The 19,159-nt window shown below is 38.5% G+C and overlaps 1 protein-coding gene across 1 annotated transcript in view; it reads left to right on the top strand.

Moving 5' to 3' along the window:
* The window catches only part of CCDC148 (coiled-coil domain containing 148), a 183,839-nt gene that overhangs the window by 16,821 nt on the left and 147,859 nt on the right, over positions 1-19,159 (top strand). Inside the window, exons 4-7 of the mRNA XM_015110191.3 lie at positions 2,211-2,293; positions 2,493-2,644; positions 9,921-10,016; positions 10,099-10,280. Coding sequence (XP_014965677.2) covers positions 2,211-2,293; positions 2,493-2,644; positions 9,921-10,016; positions 10,099-10,280 — 513 coding nt within the window. The remainder of the gene's footprint in view (positions 1-2,210; positions 2,294-2,492; positions 2,645-9,920; positions 10,017-10,098; positions 10,281-19,159) is intronic.

Below are 19,159 nucleotides of genomic sequence, written 5' to 3'. Positions count from 1 at the left end.
CAACCTTTAGAAATCGACATCCCATTTTAATAAGTAAGATTCTATGCCTTACCATAAAAGACAACGTTTAAGAATCTCAGGCAGGCAGAGGATAAGGGCCTACAATGACACCTAACGTTTGTTAGGTAATTTAATATGTGCCAGGTAATACTAGATTGGGCAAAAGCCACAATTATTTTTGCACCAACTGAATATGTTAAGTCCTTTACATGTTTTATCTCCTTTAATATTTACAATGACCCTACAAAGTAGTAGTTATTGCTGTCTCAGTTTTACAAATGAGAATCTTGTGTCTCAGATAATGAAAGGTATTTGTAGATCATAAATAACCTAGTCTGTGTGGAGCTGGGATTGGAACGTTTGCCCCTAACTTCTGTGCTCTATGACCTTGGAGTTGAGTAGCTTTTTCCTTTTTCTACGGGGTTCTGTTTACGTCAGCTGAGATCCAACTGGTCTAGCCTTGCTGGCAAAAACAAAACAAGTTTTGCCAGGGTGTGATGGTGCATACCAGTAGTCCCAGCTACTTGGGAGGCTGAGGCAGGAGGATCACTTGAGCCTAGGTGTTCAAGTCTGCAGTGCGTTATGCTTGCACCTGTGAACAGCTACTGCAGTCTAGCCTGGGCAACATCGTGAGACCCCATGTCTAAAAACAACAAAACAAAATGAAAACAAGTTGCCAAACTTTAATTCTTTGTAATCTGTACTAAGAAAACTAGACAAAATTTTCAAATGTAAAATTATGTTTAATATTTACATTTATACCATTTTATTTAAATTGTGTTATGCTTAATGAAACTATACCCCTTGAGGTTTTTGATATACTTTCCCAGAGGTACTTTCTCCATTGTTTCATTCTGGTACCACAAAGAATCCCTTAAGTTTTTGTGTGCTCGTTTGCCCAGATGACGTAATAATCTACTCAGTGCAACCACCTGCAAATAAGACACCCTGGTGAAGGGCATTTTTGAGCCTTCAGGTGTCTACCTTGGTACAGGTTCTTATCCTTCCGGAAAGGTGCCAAAGTTCTAGGTAGAGAATCAGTCTCCTCAGAACATCAAAAATTACCCATATCTTCATTTTTTTTGGCAGTTTATATGCTCTGTTATGACTTTCTGGGTGCCGAGCTAGATGGTTTTTAAGTGCTATGTTTTTGGTTAAACAAATCTGTTCTGGAATAACTTCTGGTTTGACTCAACCATTATGCACTCATCCTCCATGTAACAGTTGCAAATGTGATCTTAAAAATATTTCTGGCAGAAACTACCTGCTGGAAAAACAGACAGTGAGGTATCATTTACAATATCACCCCTCCTTTATACGTTTAAACAAAAACCAAATCTTTGTCCCATGTAAATTGGCTTAGAAAATTATGACACAGCACTTTGGGAGGCCGAGGCAGGTGGATCACCTGAGGTCAGGAGTTTGAGACTAGCCTAGCCAACATGGTGAAATCCTGTCTCTGCTAAAAATACAAAAATTAGCCAGGCATGGTGGCGCATACCTGTAGTCCCAGCTACTTGGGAGGCTTAGGCATGAGAATCACTAGAACTCAGGAGACAGAGGTTGCAGTGAACCGAGATTGTGCCACTGCACTCCAGCCGGAGTGACCAAGGGAGACTCGGTCAAAAAAAAAAAAAAAAGTATTTATATGTATATATATGTACATACTTGTGTACACATATATATGTATACATATATAAGCTCATGAAGATTTGTTGTTCTTATTAGTATATTAAAAATAAAGTATACTTCCACCCCTGCAATTCAGGGTCTCATTCTTTCTGAACTTTAAAAATTACCTCCTTGTTGCTCTAGGTTTGTCTGACACCTTCCTCTTCATATTCCATCTCTATTGTTCACATCTCCTTCTGCTCTATCTTGCTGTCTTGGGAATCTTTCTGAAACATGGATCTGAGGAAGTGAGGTAGCCTACCGACCTTCAGTGCTTCCCAATGCCCCGGGCCCTCTCCACACGCAATGCTAGGACCTGCTGTGGGATGGCCTTTGCTCACGCTGTTTCCTCTGTCTGAGCCTATGCATCTATCTCAGTGTCTAGCAAGGACTCAAGCCATGTTAGGAATTTAGTACATGGTTTAAATAAATGAATGGATTACAAAGCCATATTCGATTAAATATCTCTTTGGTTATTTTTTAAAAACCTAGATGTATGTTTATGATTGTAACATTTATTGAGATCACATCTGTTTCAGATATAAAATGGAATCTGAAATAAAATCCCTTCTCAATGAAGAGAACATTGGAAACGAATGTCTTTGTGACCTTACAAATTTTGGTAAGATTTGTTTAATCCTATATTTAAAGGGGAGTTTTATTTTGAAGAATGAGAATGGGCCACTCACTTCATGTTCTTTTAATATTAACTGCCATTAGTTTTTTTCTAAAGGAATCCCCAAATAAATCTGTACTCTAATGATCTGTTCCTGGAGACACTTAATAATGTGTTCCTTTGATTCCATTTTGTTTCACCATAGAGCAAGAGCTATCAGAACAATGGTGCACATATCTTAAAAATGTGATAAATCCTATTCAGCAGCTGAGAGCAGATCTAAAATACAGACAGCATCACACTTTGCAGCATTCACACCCACATGTTGAGTTTAACTCTGTGAAAGTATTGGAAGAGGTTAGTATGTTACCTTTATTTTCGATAATGTAATACTTCATTTTTGTCCCAACTAGAAGAGTTTGAGATAAGAAACAAACATGTGTGACTTGTGTATTCGTTAATATTAATATGTAATTAATATCTTAAATAGATCAGCTAATTCTATCCACTAAATATTTTTTTGAGTTATTCTTTTACATGTGTGTATATATATATTTTTTTATTATACTTTAAGTTCTAGGGTACACGTGCACAACATGCAGGTTTGTTACGTATGTATACATGTGCCATGTTGGTGTGCTGCACCCATTAACTCGTCATTTACATTAGGTATATCTCCTAATGCTATCCCTCCCCCCTCTCCCCACCCCATGACAGGCCCCCAGTGTGTGATGTTCCAGACCCTGTGTCCAAGTGTTCTCATTGTTCAATTCCCACCTATGAGTGAGAACATGCCGTGTTTGGTTTTCTGTTCTTGCAATAGTTTGCTGAGAATGATGGTTTCCAGCTGCATCTGTCTCCCTGCAAAGGACATGACCTCATCCTTTTTTATGGCTGCATAGTATTCCATGGTATATATGTGCCACATTTTCTTAATCCAGTCTGTCATTGATGGACATTTGGGTTGGTTCCAAGTCTTTGCTATTGTGAATAGTGCTGCAATAAACATACGTGTGCATGTGTCTTTATAGTAGCATGATTTATAATCCTTTGGGTATATACCCAGTAATGGGATGGCTGGGTCAAATGGTATTTCTAGTTCTATATCCTTGAGGAATCACCATACTGTCTTTCACAATGGTTGAACTAGTTTACACTCCCACCAACAGTGTAAAAGTGTTCCTATTTCTCCACATCCTCTCCAGCACCTGTTGTTTCCTGACTTTTTAATAATCAGCATTCTGACTGGTGTGAGATGGTATCTCATTGTGGTTTTGATTTGCATTTTTCTGATGGCCAGTGATGATGAGCATTCTTTCATGTGTCTGTTGACTGCATAAATGTCTTCTTTTGAGAAGTGTCAGTTCATATCCTTTGCCTACTTTTCGATAGGGTTGTTTGTTTTTTTCTTGTGAGTTTGTTTGAGTTCTTTGTAGGTTCTGGATATTAGCCCTTTCATCAGATGAGTAGATTGCAAAACTTTTCTCCCATTCTGTAGGTTGCCTGTTCACTCTGATGGTAGTTTCTTTTGCTGTGCAGAAGCTCTTTAGTTTAATTAGATCCCATTTGTCAATTTTGGCTTTTGTTGTCATTGCTTTTGGTGTTTTAGACATGAAGTCCTTGCCCATGCCTATATCCTGAATGGTATTGCCTAGGTTTTCTTCCAGGGTTGTTATGGTTTTCAGTTTTATGTTTAAGTCTTTAATCCATCTTGAGTTAATTTTTGTATAAGGTATAAGGAAGGGGTCCAGTTTCAGTTTTCTGCATATGGCTAGCCAGTTTTCCCAATACCATTTATTAAATAGGGAATCCTTTCCCCATTGCTTGTTTTTGTCAGGTTTGTCAAAGATCAAATAATTGTAGATGTGTGGTATTATTTCTGAGGACTCTGTTCTGATCCATTGGTCTATATCTCTGTTTTGGTACCAGTATCATGCTGTTTTGGCAATGCGGGCTCTTTTTTGGTTCCATATGAACTTTAAAGTAGTTTTTTTCCAATTCTGTGAAGAAAGTCATTGGTAGCTTAATAGGGGTGGCATTGAATGTGTAAATTACCTTGGGCAGTATGGCCATTTTCATGATATTGATTCTTCCTGTCCATGAGCATGGAATGTTTTTCCATTTGTTTGTATCCTCTTTTATTTCATTGAGCAGTGGTTTGTAGTTCTCCTTGAAGAGGTCCTTCACATCCCTTGTAAGTTGGATTCCTAGGTATTTCATTCTATTTGAAGCAATTGTGAGTGGGAGTTCACTCATGATTTGGCTCTCTGTGTGTCTCTTATTAGTGTATAGGAATGCTTGTGATTTTTGCACATTAATTTTGTATCCTGAGACTTTGCTGAAGTTGCTTATCAGCTTAAGGAGATTCTGGGCTGAAACGATGGGGTTTTCTAAATATATAATCATGTCATCTGCAAACAAGGACAGTTTGACTTCCTCTTTTCCTAATTTAATACCTTTTATTTCTTTCTACTGCCTGATTGCCCTAGCCAGAACTTCCAACACTATGTTGAATAGGAGTGTGAGAGAGGGCATCCCTGTCTTGTGCCAGTTTTCAAAGGGAATGCTTCCAGTTTTTGCCCATTCAGTATGATATTGGCTGTGGGTTTGTCATAAATAGCTCTTATTATTTTGAGATACATTTCATCAATTCCAAACTTATTGAGAGTTTTTAGCATGAAGGGCTGTTGAATTTTGTCAAAGACCTTTTCTGCATCTATTGAGATAATCATGTGGGTTTTGTCTTTGGTTCTGTTTATATGCTGGATTATGTTTATTGATTTGTGTATATTGAACCAGCCTTATATCCCAGGGATGAAGCCCACTTGATCATGGTGGATAAGCTTTTTGATGTGCTGCTGGATTCGGTTTGTCAGTATTTTATTGAGGATTTTTGCATCGATGTTCATCAGGGATATTGGTCTAAAATTCTCTTTTTTGGTTGTGTCTCTGCCAAGCTTTGTTATCAGGATGATGTTGGCCTCATAAAATGAGTTAGGGGGGATTCCCTCTTTTTCTATTGATTGGAATAGTTTCAGAAGGAATAGTACCAGCTCCTCCTTGTACCTCTGGTAGAATCTGGCTGTGAATCCGACTGGTCCTGGACTTTTTTTGGTTGGTAAGCTATTAATTATTGCCTCAATTTCAGAGCCTGCAATTGGCCTGTTCAGGGATTCAACTTCTTCCTGGTTTAGCCTTGAGAGAGTGTATGTGTCCAGGAATTTATCCATTTCCTCTAGGTTTTCTAGTTTATTTGCGTAGAGGTGTTTATAGTATTCTCTGATGGTAGTTTGTATTTCTGTGGGGTCGGTGGTGATATCTCCTTTATCAATTTTTATTGTGTCTATTTGATTCTTCTCTCTTTTCTTCTTTATTAGTCTTGGTAGCAGTCTATCAATTTTGTTGATCTTTTCAAAAAACCAGCTCCTGGATTCATTTATTTTCTGAAGGGCTTTTGTGTCTCTATCTCCTTCAGTTCTCCTCTGATCTTAGTTATTTCTTGCCTTCTACTAGCTTTTGAATGTGTTTGCTCTTGCTTCTCTAGTTCTTTTAATTGTGATGTTAGGGTGTCAATTTTAGATCTTTCCTGCTTTCTCTTGTGGACATTTAGTGCTGTAAATTTCCCTGTGCACACTGCTTTAAATGTGTCCCAGAGATTCTGGTACGTTGTGTCTTTGTTCTCATTGGTTTCAAAGAACATCTTTATTTCTGCCTTTATTTCGTTATGTACCCAGTAGTCATTCAGGAGCAGGTTATTCTGCTTCCATGTAGTTGAGCAGTTTTGAGTGAGTTTCTTAATCCTGAGTTCTAGTTTGATTGCACTGTGGTCTGAGAGACAATTTGTTATAATTTCTGTTCTTTTACATTTGCTGAGGAGTGCTTTACTTCCAACTATGTGGTCAATTTTAGAATAAGTGTGATGTGGTGCCAAGAACAACGTATATTCATTTGATTTGAGGTGGAGAGTTCTGTAGATGTCTATTAGGTCTGCTTGGTGCAGAGCTGAGTTCAATTCCTGGATATCCTTGTTAAGGTTCTATCTTGTTGATCTGTCTAATGTTGACAGTGGGGTGGTAAATATTCCCATTATTATTGTGTGGGAGTCTGAGTCTCTTTGTAAGTCTCTCAGGACTTGCTTTATGAATCTGGGTGCTCCTGTATTGAGTACATATATATTTAGGATAGTTACCTCTTCCTGTTGAATTGATCCCTTTACCATTATGTAATGACCTTCTTTGTCTCTTTTGATCTTTGTTGGTTTAAAGTCTGTTTTATCAGAGACTAGAATTGCAACCCTTGCCTTTTTGTTCTCCATTTTCTTGGTAGATCTTCCTCCATCCCTTTATCTTGAGCCTATGTGTGTCTCTGCACATGAGATGGGTCTCCTGAATACAGCAAACTAACGGGTCCTGACTCTTTATCCAATTTGCCAGTTGGTGTCTTTTAATTGGAGCATTTAGCCCATTTACATTTAATGTTAGTATTGTTATGTGTGAACTTGATCCTGCCATTATGATACTAACTGGTTATTTTGCTCGTTAGTTGATGCAGTTTCTTCCTAGCATTGATGGTCTTTACATTTTGGCATGTTTTTGCAGTTGGTGTTACCGGTTGTTCCTTTCCATGTTTAGTGCTTCCTTCAGGAGCTCTTATAGGGCAGGCCTGGTGGTGACAAAATCTCTAAGCATTTGCTTGTCTGTAAAGGATTTTATTTCTCCTTCACTTATGAAAGTTAGTTTGGCTGGATATGAAATTCTGGGTTGAAAATTCTTTTCTTTAAGATTGTTGAATATTGGCTCCCACTGTCTTCTGGCTTGTAGAGTTTCTGCTGAGAGATCTGCTGTTACTCTGATGGGCTTCCCTTGTGGGTAACCCAAAACCTGACCTTTCTCTCTGGCTGCCCTTAGCATTTTTTCCTTCATTTCAACTGTGGTGAGTCTGACAATTATACATCTTGGAGTTGCTCTTCTTGAGGAGTATCTTGTGGAGTTCTTTGTTTTTCCTGAATTTGAATGTTGGCCTCACTTGCTAGGTTGGGGAAGTTCTTCTGGATAATATCCTGCAGAGTGTTTTCCAACTTTGTTCCATTTTCCCTGTCACTTTCAGGTACACCAATCAGACGTAGATTTGGTCTTTTCACATAGTCCCATACTTCTTGAAGGCTTTTTTCGTTTCTTTTTACTCTTTTTTCTCGAAACTTCTCATTTCATTTCATTCATTTGATTTTCAATCACTGATACCCTTCCTTCCAGTTGATTGAATCAGTTACTGAAGCTTGTGCATTTGTCACATAGTTCTCATGCCATGGTTTTCAGCTCTATCAGGTCATTTAAGGACTTCTCTACACTGGTTATTCTAGTTAGTCATTCATCAAATCTTTTTGCAAGGTTTTTGACTTATTTGCGATGGGTTTGAACTTCCTCCTTTAGCTTGGAGAAGTTTGATTGTCTGAAGCCTTCTCTCAACTCGTCAAAATCATTCTCCATCCAGCTTTATTCTGTTGCTGGCAAGGAGCTGCGTTCCTTTGGAGGGGGAAAGGTGCTCTGATTTTTAGAATTTTCAGCTTTTCTGCTCTGCTTTCTCCCCATCTTTGTGGTTTTATCTACCTTTGGTCTTTGATGATGGTGACGTACAGATGGGGTTTTGGTGTGGATGCCCTTTCTGTTTGTTAGTTTTCCTTCTAACAGTCAGGACCCTCAGCTGCAGGTCTGTTGGAGTTTGCTGGAGGTCCACTCCAGACCCTGTTTGCCTGGGTATCAGCAGCAGAGGCTGCAGAAGAGTGAATATTGCAGAACAGCAAATGTTGCTGCCTGATCATTCCTCTGGAAGCTTCGTCTCAGAGGGGTACCTGGCCATGTGAGGTGTGAGGTGTCAGTCTGCCCTTAGTGGGGAGTGTCTCCCAGTTAGGCTATTCAGGGGTCGGGGACCCAGTTGAGCAGGCAGTCTATTTGTTCTCAGATCTCAAACTCTGTGCTGAGAGAACTGCTGCTCTCTTCAAAGCTGTCAGACAGGGACGTTTAAATCTGCAGAGGTTTCTGCTGCCTTTTGTTTGGCTATGCCCTGTCCCCAGAGGTGGAGTCTGCAGAGGCAGGCAGGCCTCCTTGAGCTGCGGTGGGCTCCACCCAGTTTTAGCTTCCTGGCTGCTTTGTTTACCTACTCAAGCCTCAGCAATGGCGGGTGCTGCTCCCCCAGCCTCGCTGCCACCTTGTAGTTAGATCTCAGACTGCTATGCTAGCAATGAGGGAGGCTCTGTGGGTGTGGGACCCTCTGAGCCAGGTGCAGGATATAATCTCCTGGTGTGTTATTTGCTAAGACCCTTGGTAAAGCGTAGTATTAGCATGGGAGTGACCCGATTTTCCAGGTGCTGTGTGTTACAGTTTCCCTTGGCTAGGAAAGGGAATTCCCTTCCCCCTTGCACTTCCTGGGTGAGGCAATGCCTCGCCCTGCTTCAGCTCTCACTCGGTGGGCTGAACCTACTGTCCTGCACCCACTGTCCAACACGCCTCATTGAAATGAACCCAGTACCTCAGTTGGAAATACAGAAATCACCCCTCTTCTGTGTCACTCAACTGGGAGCTGGAGGCTGGAGCTGTTCCTATTCAGCCATCTTGGAACCCCCCTCCACTAAATATTTTAAACACATGCCTGAACTCTGTTGAGCACCCTCATTTCCTGACTGGAATGTTCCGGTGGTCATATAACTGGCTTCCCTGCTTTCATTCTTGCCTCTCCTCCCAGTGCATCCTGGGATCTTACCCCAGCACAGGGGGATTAAGTCATCCTATTGCTGAAATTCCCCAGGGGCTCCTGTGAGTACATAAGTCCTTCTAGCCACCTAGCCCCCTTTTTGCTTCTTCAGTCACATCTGCTACCTGACATTTCCCCTTTGCCATAGAAGCTCAGTCACACCCAGGCTGGCCTTCTTTCTGTTTCTCTGACATGCCAGGCCCTTTCCTGTACTGGCTATTTCCTCTGTCCTCTTGATGCCACTTTTTGCCATGTAGATCTTGGCTTAAATCCTCTTCTCTGAGAGGCCTGTACTGAGAAGCCACAGTCAGTCCCTGCTACACCACCCTATTTTGACATTGCCTTCCTGCTCCTGACCCTTTCTCACATTTTTTTTTAATTAGTTTGTCAGCTGCTTCCCCTTAATTGAGCATAAGCTTCTTGAGTATATGTGTGCTATGTTTGATAAAAATTTAGGCGGTTTTGATTTTTTCTATTTTTCAGTTATTCTGTAATGTTGTTATATTGCTTTATAAATAGTCATAAAAAATATAAATGTATGCCCAGCTGGGGATTAGAGGCAAGAATGCAAGGGAAGGAAGGGGTGATTGGAGCACAGACATCTGGTAAGTTCTCTGCATTACCACAGAGAAAATAAAAATGTGTGTGCAGAGTGGCTGTGACTGTACTGAACTTTCTGAGCTTATTTTTGGGATGTCTAGAAGCCTCATTGCAGCTCATTTGTCTGATGAGCACTGCCTACCTGGCTGGCATCTCTTTAACTCTCTTCCACAGGTCTTTAAACTTCATCACTGATTGGCTTTTGAGAATAATTCTTGTGTCTTTAAATATAAGTATGGAATGAATTGCAATAATTTGCATACTACTTGTTCCAAATGTCCTATAGGTTGACTTTGTGAAGAAACAATTGAAAACTGTCTTTGAAAGACTTGGCCTGGAGCAACAGAGAATAGAAAATGATCTTTCAGGCTGGAGTATAAAGGTAAGTGTGATGTGGCTAGTAATTTATGTGTTTTTCAATTTGTCATTTATGTTAAATAAAATAATTATATACTTTTTTTCAGATTCTAGATCATTCTTTGGAAGAAAAGACTAACCTGCTTAGTGAACTGCCCATTGAATTAGGAAGTTTGGAATGCCCATACCCTGATTTGAAATCTTCAATCCACAGTGAGTTCTGTAAGTTTACACAGAAATATCAAAAGAAGCTTCAAGATGTTGATCTGCAGTTGGAAGACATATACAGGTGATATGATAAAACTTATTGAGTTCTGTGTAGACTTTTGACACTAACTTTTTGTTTTTGTTTGGGGTCACTATACTTCCAACTTACTGAATAGTTACTATGTAATTGGAATACAATCAATAAATGTTTAGATTGACTATTTGCTGAATGGAGAGGGTTTTATTTTTTCAAAAAGTTTCTTGACATAATAGTTCTTAATATTTTTGTAAGGTTAAGACATGTTGAAAACATCTCTCTTATTGAGCTCTTCATGACACAGATAAGAAATAGTTTTCAAATATGAATTTTCAGTAACCAGAACTTTTCTTTTCAAGATATGAAGCTGCTCTGCAGTAATTGATACAGTGGAAAATGTACCCATGGAATTATGTTACTTGTAATTGACTGTAATTTTATCCTATGATAAACACAGAGTATGTTTTATAAATTAAAAAAAAATTTTTTCTATGTGTTAAATTTCATTTTTAGGAAGTAGACTTCTGGTTTTCTCCCAAGAGTGATTATCCACTTCTTCATGGTGAATGTAATGTTCAGTGATTTAAAATTCAGTTTGGCAGTGGTCATCTTCTCTAGTGTCTTCTATGTTAAAATTCGCTTAGATGACAAATCCAGATACACCACTCTGAACTAGATCAATGGTCTACCTTATAGTGTATATAAAGCTTCTAGGGGACATTTTGTAGGGAAACAGCTTTGTGTGCTATGATATTGACCTCAATATTTTCCCCAAAAGAATGTATATTTAAAAAGAAAATTATTGAAGGGACACATTTATAGTAAATTAAAATAAAAGGTTTATAACTTTGGAATGGAAGAAGATGAATATGACAAATATTTATATTTCTTATGAATTGCCTGTGAACTGCAGCTCCTCTGTATGAGACTACTACTGGTAAGAAATAAATTACAGGGGAAAAACCCTTAAATTATACCAAGTAGAGTTATTTGCTTTGGTGGCTTCCTGATCTAAACAGTTCAGTTAGAGCTTCTATTTGTTTTAGCACATTTGTCAGTGATTAGAGCCAATTGTAGGTGAAGTTGGAGCCCTTTTTCTGACGTTAGCTTCTCCCCATCACATACCTTTTGGTCTCCTGATAGCCTTTCCTTCCCCATCTCTCTCCTTTCCTTTCTTCTTTCCTATCTTGCAGTAAAGCTGAGAAATAATAATATACAATTTACACTTGATGATTGATTAATTACATGTTAACTGGAACTCAGTCATAGTGAAGTCCTAACTCAACCATGCACTACACTTAAGTTTCCAATTGTTAAATGAACATTCTCTTCCCACTCCCCATCCCAATCTTGTTAAAGAGATTTTAGAACTCATCAAGAAAGAGGAAGAGGATTTTTTGTTTGACAGTGGAGAGGGCATTATAATCAGACTGATTAACTGCAGCTGGGAAGAGGGTAGATCTGACCCTATCATTTAAAGCAAGTTGGCTGCCCCGGGACCTCCTCTCCCAGATAATACCTTGTCCCCTGAGAAAGCTGGCTGAGATCATGATGTTTCTAGGTTAGTAACTCCTCAAGAGGAAGGAGTTTGCCTTAGCAGTCTAAAATGGCTTCCTTCCAGTAAGACTTATGCTTCACAGCCCATTTTCCTTCTTTCTTTTTAATCGAATCTCAATTTCTGCTCTTTCATAATGCAACCCTGTGTGACTCAGAAACAGTTGGGATTCACAGCTACATTACAATTACTGAAGATTAAGTGGAGGATTAGATGAATATATTTCACATGCTAACAATTCTGCAGAAGGAAGAAATATTGAGGATAAAATAGCTTAGAAAGGCTTGATGGAGCAAGTAAAATTCACTATGGACTTTGAAGAAGGGGTATGCTTAGCATAGGCAGAAGGGGTGGGGAGGCATTCTTAGAAGGGAGATTAAATGACTAGACTGTAAACCCCTTGAGGATAAAATAATTTAGTAGTTATATTTGTATCCTTAACATCTTCTAAATAAATGATTGTTCAATTGATTTGAATTTGAAAGGAAAAACAATGAAGGAAAGGCATGTTATGGGAACAGTAGGAATCTACTTTGGAGGAATATAAAGTTCATAAATTCTAGTTTAATAGTCTGCTTGCCACCTATAATTATCCATAATACATTTTATTCAGTTGATGGTGTGTTTTACTTGATGAATATTTATTGAATAAAACTTAAAATACTGTAGTCGTTGCAAGCTCCCTGGTAGGGGATTCAACAGACAGATTAGTTTCGTCTGTTTTGCCTCTGAGAAGGCTTGGAATATTTGGGGGAAGAAACATATATACCTCTACCCTGACCAAATAAAAATAACATGCAAATGTCAACTAAAGAAAATATTTTATAAATATGCTGGCAGGAAATAATGAAGCATCAATAAAACCTGAATGAGGTTTCAGGAGTTGTGTCTTTGAGAAGAAAGAGTAAAAGAACTATTTCTGAATAAATACAGAGGTGGTAGCTATCAGTAGTCTGTGGCTTTTGAGCAGTAAGCACAAAAGTATACTGTTCTACCTAGGACAGTGAATTATAGGTTCAATCATAATATTTGTACTTCCAGTTTAACAGTATCTTCACTACTTTGATATGAGCTTCTCCCCTCTTTGTTCTAGTTATTGGGTTCACATAGATTGTGTTCATGTATGTGGGAGTGTGTGCATAGTTTAGATAGTTGTGCACTGCTATGCCATATGAAAGTTGACATATCCAGGGGGCATTGTTTAATTATAAAAGGTTTTCATTGGCAAAAGGCAGTAGACATCATGGTTAGTCCCTGTATTTATTCAATTCTTCCTATTTTGTAGTAGCTCACTGGTTGGTTTGAAATGACTCCATCTCTAAATCCAAAGGTAGGCAGTGATAGGGAGTATGTACCAGTCAGTGCAACCTCATTTCCCCAGGTCATAGTGACTAGCTCAGGGAGGTCTAATCCAGATGAATATACATCACATGCTGATATGGTTTGGCTGTGTCCCTACCCAAATCTCACCTTGAATTGTAATAATCCCCATGTGTCAAGGGTGGAGTCAGGTGGAGATAATTGAATCATTGGGGCAGTTTCCCCCATACTGTTCTCATGGTAGTGAATAAGTCTCGAGATCTGATGGTTTTATAAATGGGAATTCCCCTGCACAAGCTCTCTTGCCTGCCACCATGTAAGATGTGACTTTCCTCCTCCTTTGCCTTCTGCCATGAGTGTGAGGCCTCCCCAACCATGTGGAACTGTGAGTTAATTAAACATCTTTCTTTTATAAATTACCCAGTCTTGGGTGTGTCTTTATTGGCAGCCTCAGAACAGACTAATACACATGCTAATATTTCTGCAGAGGAAAGAACCATTGAGGATAAAATAACTTAGGAGGGTTGATGGAGAAGCAAAATTCACTATGAACTTTGAAGAATGGGTAGGGTTAGCATAGGCTACCCTGAGCAAAGCTCAGGACTTTTGTTAGGTACTTGTGAGAAGCAGTATCTTTTCTTCTGCATGGATGTTACCAAGAAAGCACATGGCTGAGGTTGCTGCTGGCATCATCTGGTGACCGAAGGAAGACAGTTCTTAAAGACAGGGCAGAGCCCTGGGAGTCCTGGAAAAACTGAGCTGGTGCCTTATTTGAATGGCATGGGAAGTCCACCTCACTGCTTTAGTTTTGAGGGCCATTGGTCCAATTATTGTCTTAAACCAGTGTGACTTGGGTTTTTAATTGTTTGCAACTAAAAACATCCCTAATTCAATACAGTAATTGATTTGGCTTCAAAATATCCATGACTGATGGAATTAATCTGAAACATTCTTAAATATATTCCAATTTATTAGGAAGATTAAGCTTGTAAAATCAGCCAAACTTTAAAAATCAAGATTAACTAGTGGTGGAGGGATGGGACTTGCACAGCCAAATATAAATACATATTTTAAAATAAAAATAAATTAGAAAGTTCTATGTGACTATGGAGTATGTAGCAGATCAGTGGAACAAAATAGAAATAAAAAGAAAACAGAAAAATATAATGATTTAATTTATTATAAAGGCTAGTTTCAAAACTGGGGTAATATCAGATTATTAAAGAGATAGCATTACATAATAGGCAATTGGAAGATAAGGTTAATCTCTTCATTCTATTTGACTCAAGAAACTCCAGATGCATTAAGATATGAAGAACGAAAATCATAAAAGAACAAGATAAAAATAAAAATAAATAACCTTGAAGTGGAGAAGGCCATTCAAAGCCTATTATTTTCAGTGAAACTCTTAAAGAAATAGTTTAAATAAATACAATGGCATAAATATTTTTAAAAATCTAGCATTATTGTTTCTCAGAGAAGTTTTAACTCTAGAAAATAGAGACTTCTGGTTTCCATTCTAGCATGTAGAAACATAGTTGCCACTCGCTTATTACAACAAATAAAAAGTTGAACAAACTGAAAAATCAACAGATCGTCTTCAATCTTTCAGATAAGTGAGACCACAGTACAAAATGCTTCCCCCAAAATTGGAGAGACAGAAAGATACAAAGAATTACAACCTACTGGAGCAGAAACACATGAGCAGAAACCTCTGCAGGAACCAATAATGAGCTAAGAAACCCTGAACCATAATTGATAAACTGCTAGAGACTCACTGTGGACAACTCTGAGAGTTAAAAACTCCAAGAGGACCCAATCCTAGGAGGCGCTCCACACTTTTATGAGTTTTACACCAGGAGCTATATCAGGTCCTCACTGATATATAAATATCTGAGAAAAATTCCCTTTTGCTTCTGGTAGCAGGAGGATAAAAGGAACCAACTTGATCTATGCATTCAATGCAATCCTCGTCAAAATCCCAGCAAATTAGTTTTTGGACATTGACTAGCTAGCTGATTCTAAACTTTATGTGAAAAAATGAAAGACCCAGATAGCCAGATCAATATTGAAAGAGAAGAGCAAAGTTGGAGGACTGATACTCCCAAACTTCAAGACTTACCATAATCAAGATTGTGTGGTATGGCCAGAGAATAGCCAAGCAGATCCACGGAACAAAGAACCTAGAAATAGGTAAAGGGATCAATGCAACAAGAATGTCTAACTATCCTAAATATATATGCACCCAATACAGGAGCACCCAGATCCTAAAGTACATTCTTAGAGACCTACAAAAAGAGTTAGATTTCCACACAATAACAGTTGGAGACTTTAACACCCCACTGCCAATATTAGACAGATCAACGAGACAAAAAATTAACAAGAGTATTCAGGACTTCAACTCAGCTTAGTACCAAATGGACCTAATGGACATCTACAGAACTCGCCATCCCAAATCAACAGAATATGCATCCTTCTCAGCATCTCTTCACACTTATTCTAAAATTGACCACCTAATTGGAAGTAAAACACGCCTCAGCAAATGCAAAAGAACAGAAATCATAACAAACAGTCTCTCAGACCACAGTGCAATCAAATTAGAACTCAGGATTAAGAAACTCCCTCAAAACCACTCAACTACATGGAAACTGAACAACATGCTCCTGAATGACTACTGGGTACATAACAAAATGAAGGCAGAAATAAAGATGTTCTTTGAAACCAATGAGAACAAAGACACAGCGTACCAGAATCTCTGGGACACATTTAAAGCAGTGTGTAGAGGGAAATTTGTAGCACTAAATGCCCACAAGAGAAAGCAGGAAAGATCTAAAATTGACACCCTAACATCACAATTAAAAGAACTAGAGAAGCAAGAGCAAACACATTCAAAAGCTAGCGGAAGACAAGAAATAACTAAGATCAGAGGAGAACTGAAGGAGATAGAGACAAGAAAAACCCTTCAAAATATAAATGAATCCAGGAGCTGGTTTTTTGAAAAGATTAACAAAATAGATAGACTGCTAGCCAGACTAATAAAGAAGAAAATGGAGAAGAATCAAATAGACACAATAAAAAATGATACAGGGGATATCACCACTGATCCCACAGAAATACAAACTACCATCAGAGAATACTATAAACACCTCTATGCAAATAAACTAGAAAATCTAGAAGAAATGGATAAATTCCTGGACACATACACCCTCCCAAACCAGGAAGAAGTCGAATCCCTGAATAGACCAATAACAAGTTCTGAAATTGAGGCAGTAATTGATAGCCTACAACCAAAAACAGTCCAGGACTAGGCAGATTCACAGCCAGATTATACCAGAGGTACAAACAGGAGCTGGTACCACTCCTTCTGAAACTATTCCAAACAATAGAAAAAGAGAGAGAATCCTCCCTAACTCATTTTATGAGGCCAGCATCATCCCAATACCAAAACCTGGCAGAGACTCGACAACAAAAGAAAATTTCGGGCCAGTATCCCTGATGAACATCAATACGAAAATCCTCAATAAAATGCTGGCAAACCGAATCCAGCAGCGCATCAAAAAGCTTATCCACCACGGTCAAGTCGGCTTCATATCTGGGATGCAAGGCTAGTTCAACACATGCAAATCAGTAAACATAAACCATCATATAAGCAGAACCAATGACAAAAACCACATGAGTGTCTCAATAGATGCAGAAATGGCCTTTGATAAAATTCAACACCCCTTCATGCTAAAAACTCTCTATAAACTAGGTATTGATGGAACGTATCTCAAAATAATTAGAGCTATTTATGACAAACCCATAGCCAATATCATATTGAATGGGCAAAAACTGGAAGCATTCCCTTTGAAAACTGGCACAAGACAAGGGTGCCCTCACTCACCACTCCTATTCAACATAGTACTGGAAGTTCTGGCCAAGGCAATCGGGCAAGAGAAGGCAATAAAGGGTATTCAGATAGGAAGAGAGGAAGTCAAATTGTCTTTGTTTGCAGATGACATGATTGTATATTTAGAAAACCCCATTGTCTCAGCCCAAAATCTCCTTAAGCTGATAAGCAACTTCAGCAAAGTCTCAGGATACAAAATCAATGTGCAAAACTCACAAGCATTCCTATACACCAATAACAGAGTCAAATCATGAGTGAACGCCCATTCACAATTGCTACAAAGAGAATAAAATACCTAGCAATACATCTTACAAGGGATTTGAAGGACCTCTTCAAGGAGAACTACAAACCACTACTCAAGGAAATAAGAGAGGACACAAACAAATGGAAAAACATTCCATGCTCATGGATAGGAAGAATGAAAATTGTGAAAATGGTCATACTGCCCAAAGTAATTTATAGATTCAATGCTATTCCCATCAAGCTATCATTTACTTTCTTCACAGCATTGGAAAAAAATTACTTTAAACTTTATATGGAACCAAAAAAGAGCCCGTATAGCCAAGACAATCCCAAGCAAAAAGAACAAAGCTGGAGGCATCACGCTACCTGGCTTCAAACTATATTACAAGGCTACAGTAACCAAAGCAGCATGGTACTGGTACCAAAACAGATATATAGACCAACGGAACAGAACAGAGGCTTCAGAAATAACGCCACACATCTGCAACCATCTGATCTTTGACAAACCTGACAAAAACAAGCAATGGGGAAAGGATTCCCTATTTGACAAATGGTGTTGGGAAAACTGGCTAGCCATATGTGGAAAACTGAAACCGGACCCCTTCCTTATACCTTATACAAAAATTAACTCAAGATGGATTAAAGACTTAAACATAAAACCTAATACCATACAACCCTAGAAGAAAACTTAGGCAGTATCATTCAGGACATAGGCATGGGCAAAGACTTCATGACTAAAATACCAAAAGCAATGGCAACAAAAGCCAAAATTGATAAATGGGATCTAATTAAAGAGCTTCTGCACAGCAAAAGAAACTATCATCAGCATGAACAGGCAACCTACAGAATAGGAGAAAATTTTTGCAATCTATCCTTCTGACAAAGGGCTAATATCCAGAATCTGCAAAGAACTTAAACAAATTTACAAGAAAAAAAACAAACAACTACATCAAAAAGTGGGCAAAGGATATGATCAGACACTTCTCAAAAGAAGACATTTATGCGGCCAACAAACATATGAAAAAATGCTCATCATCACTGGTCATGAGAGAAACGCTAATCAAAACCACAATGAGATACCATCACCATCTCATGCCAGTTAGAATGGCAATCATTAAAAAGTCAGGAAACAACAGATGTTGGAGAAGATGTGGAGAAATAGGAACGCTTTTACACTTTTGGTGGGAGCATAAGTTAGTTCAACCATTGTGGAAGACACTGTGGCAATTCCTCAAGGATTTAGAACTAGAAATACCATTTGACCCAGCAATCCCATTACTGGGTATATACCCAAAGGATTATAAATCATTCTACTATAAAGACACATGCACACGTATGTTTATTGTGACACTATTCACAATAGCAAAGACTTGGAACCAACCCAAATGTCCATCAATGATAGACTGGATAAAGAAAATGTGGCACATATACACCATGGAATACTATGCAGCCATAAAAAAGATGAGTTCACGTCCTTTTCAGGGACATGGATGAAGCTGGAAACAATCATTCTCAGCAAACTAACACAAGAACAGAAAACCAAACACCACATGTTCTCACTCATAAGTAGGAGTTGAACAATAAGAACACGTGGACACAGCAAGGGGGAACATCACACATCGGGACCTGTCAGGGGGTGTGAGGCTAGGGGAGGGATAGCATTAGGATAAATACCTAATGTAGGTGACACGTTGATGGGTTCAGCAAACCACCATGGCATGTGTATACGTATGTAACAAACCTGCACATTCTGCGCATGTACCCCAGAAATTAAAGTATATTTTAAAAAATAAAAATTAAAAAAAATTTTAAAAAGAACCTAGAAATAGACCCACATATATGCAATGTTTGATAAAGGAGCAGAGGCAATACAATGAAGCAAAGATAGTCTTTTCAACAAATGTTACTGGAACAACT

This window comes from Macaca mulatta, chromosome 12 (genome assembly GCF_049350105.2).
Source record: "Macaca mulatta isolate MMU2019108-1 chromosome 12, T2T-MMU8v2.0, whole genome shotgun sequence".
Lineage (NCBI taxonomy): Eukaryota > Metazoa > Chordata > Mammalia > Primates > Cercopithecidae > Macaca > Macaca mulatta.
The sequence above is the reverse complement of the archived record's forward strand: the minus strand, read 5'-3'. Positions and strand labels throughout refer to the sequence as shown.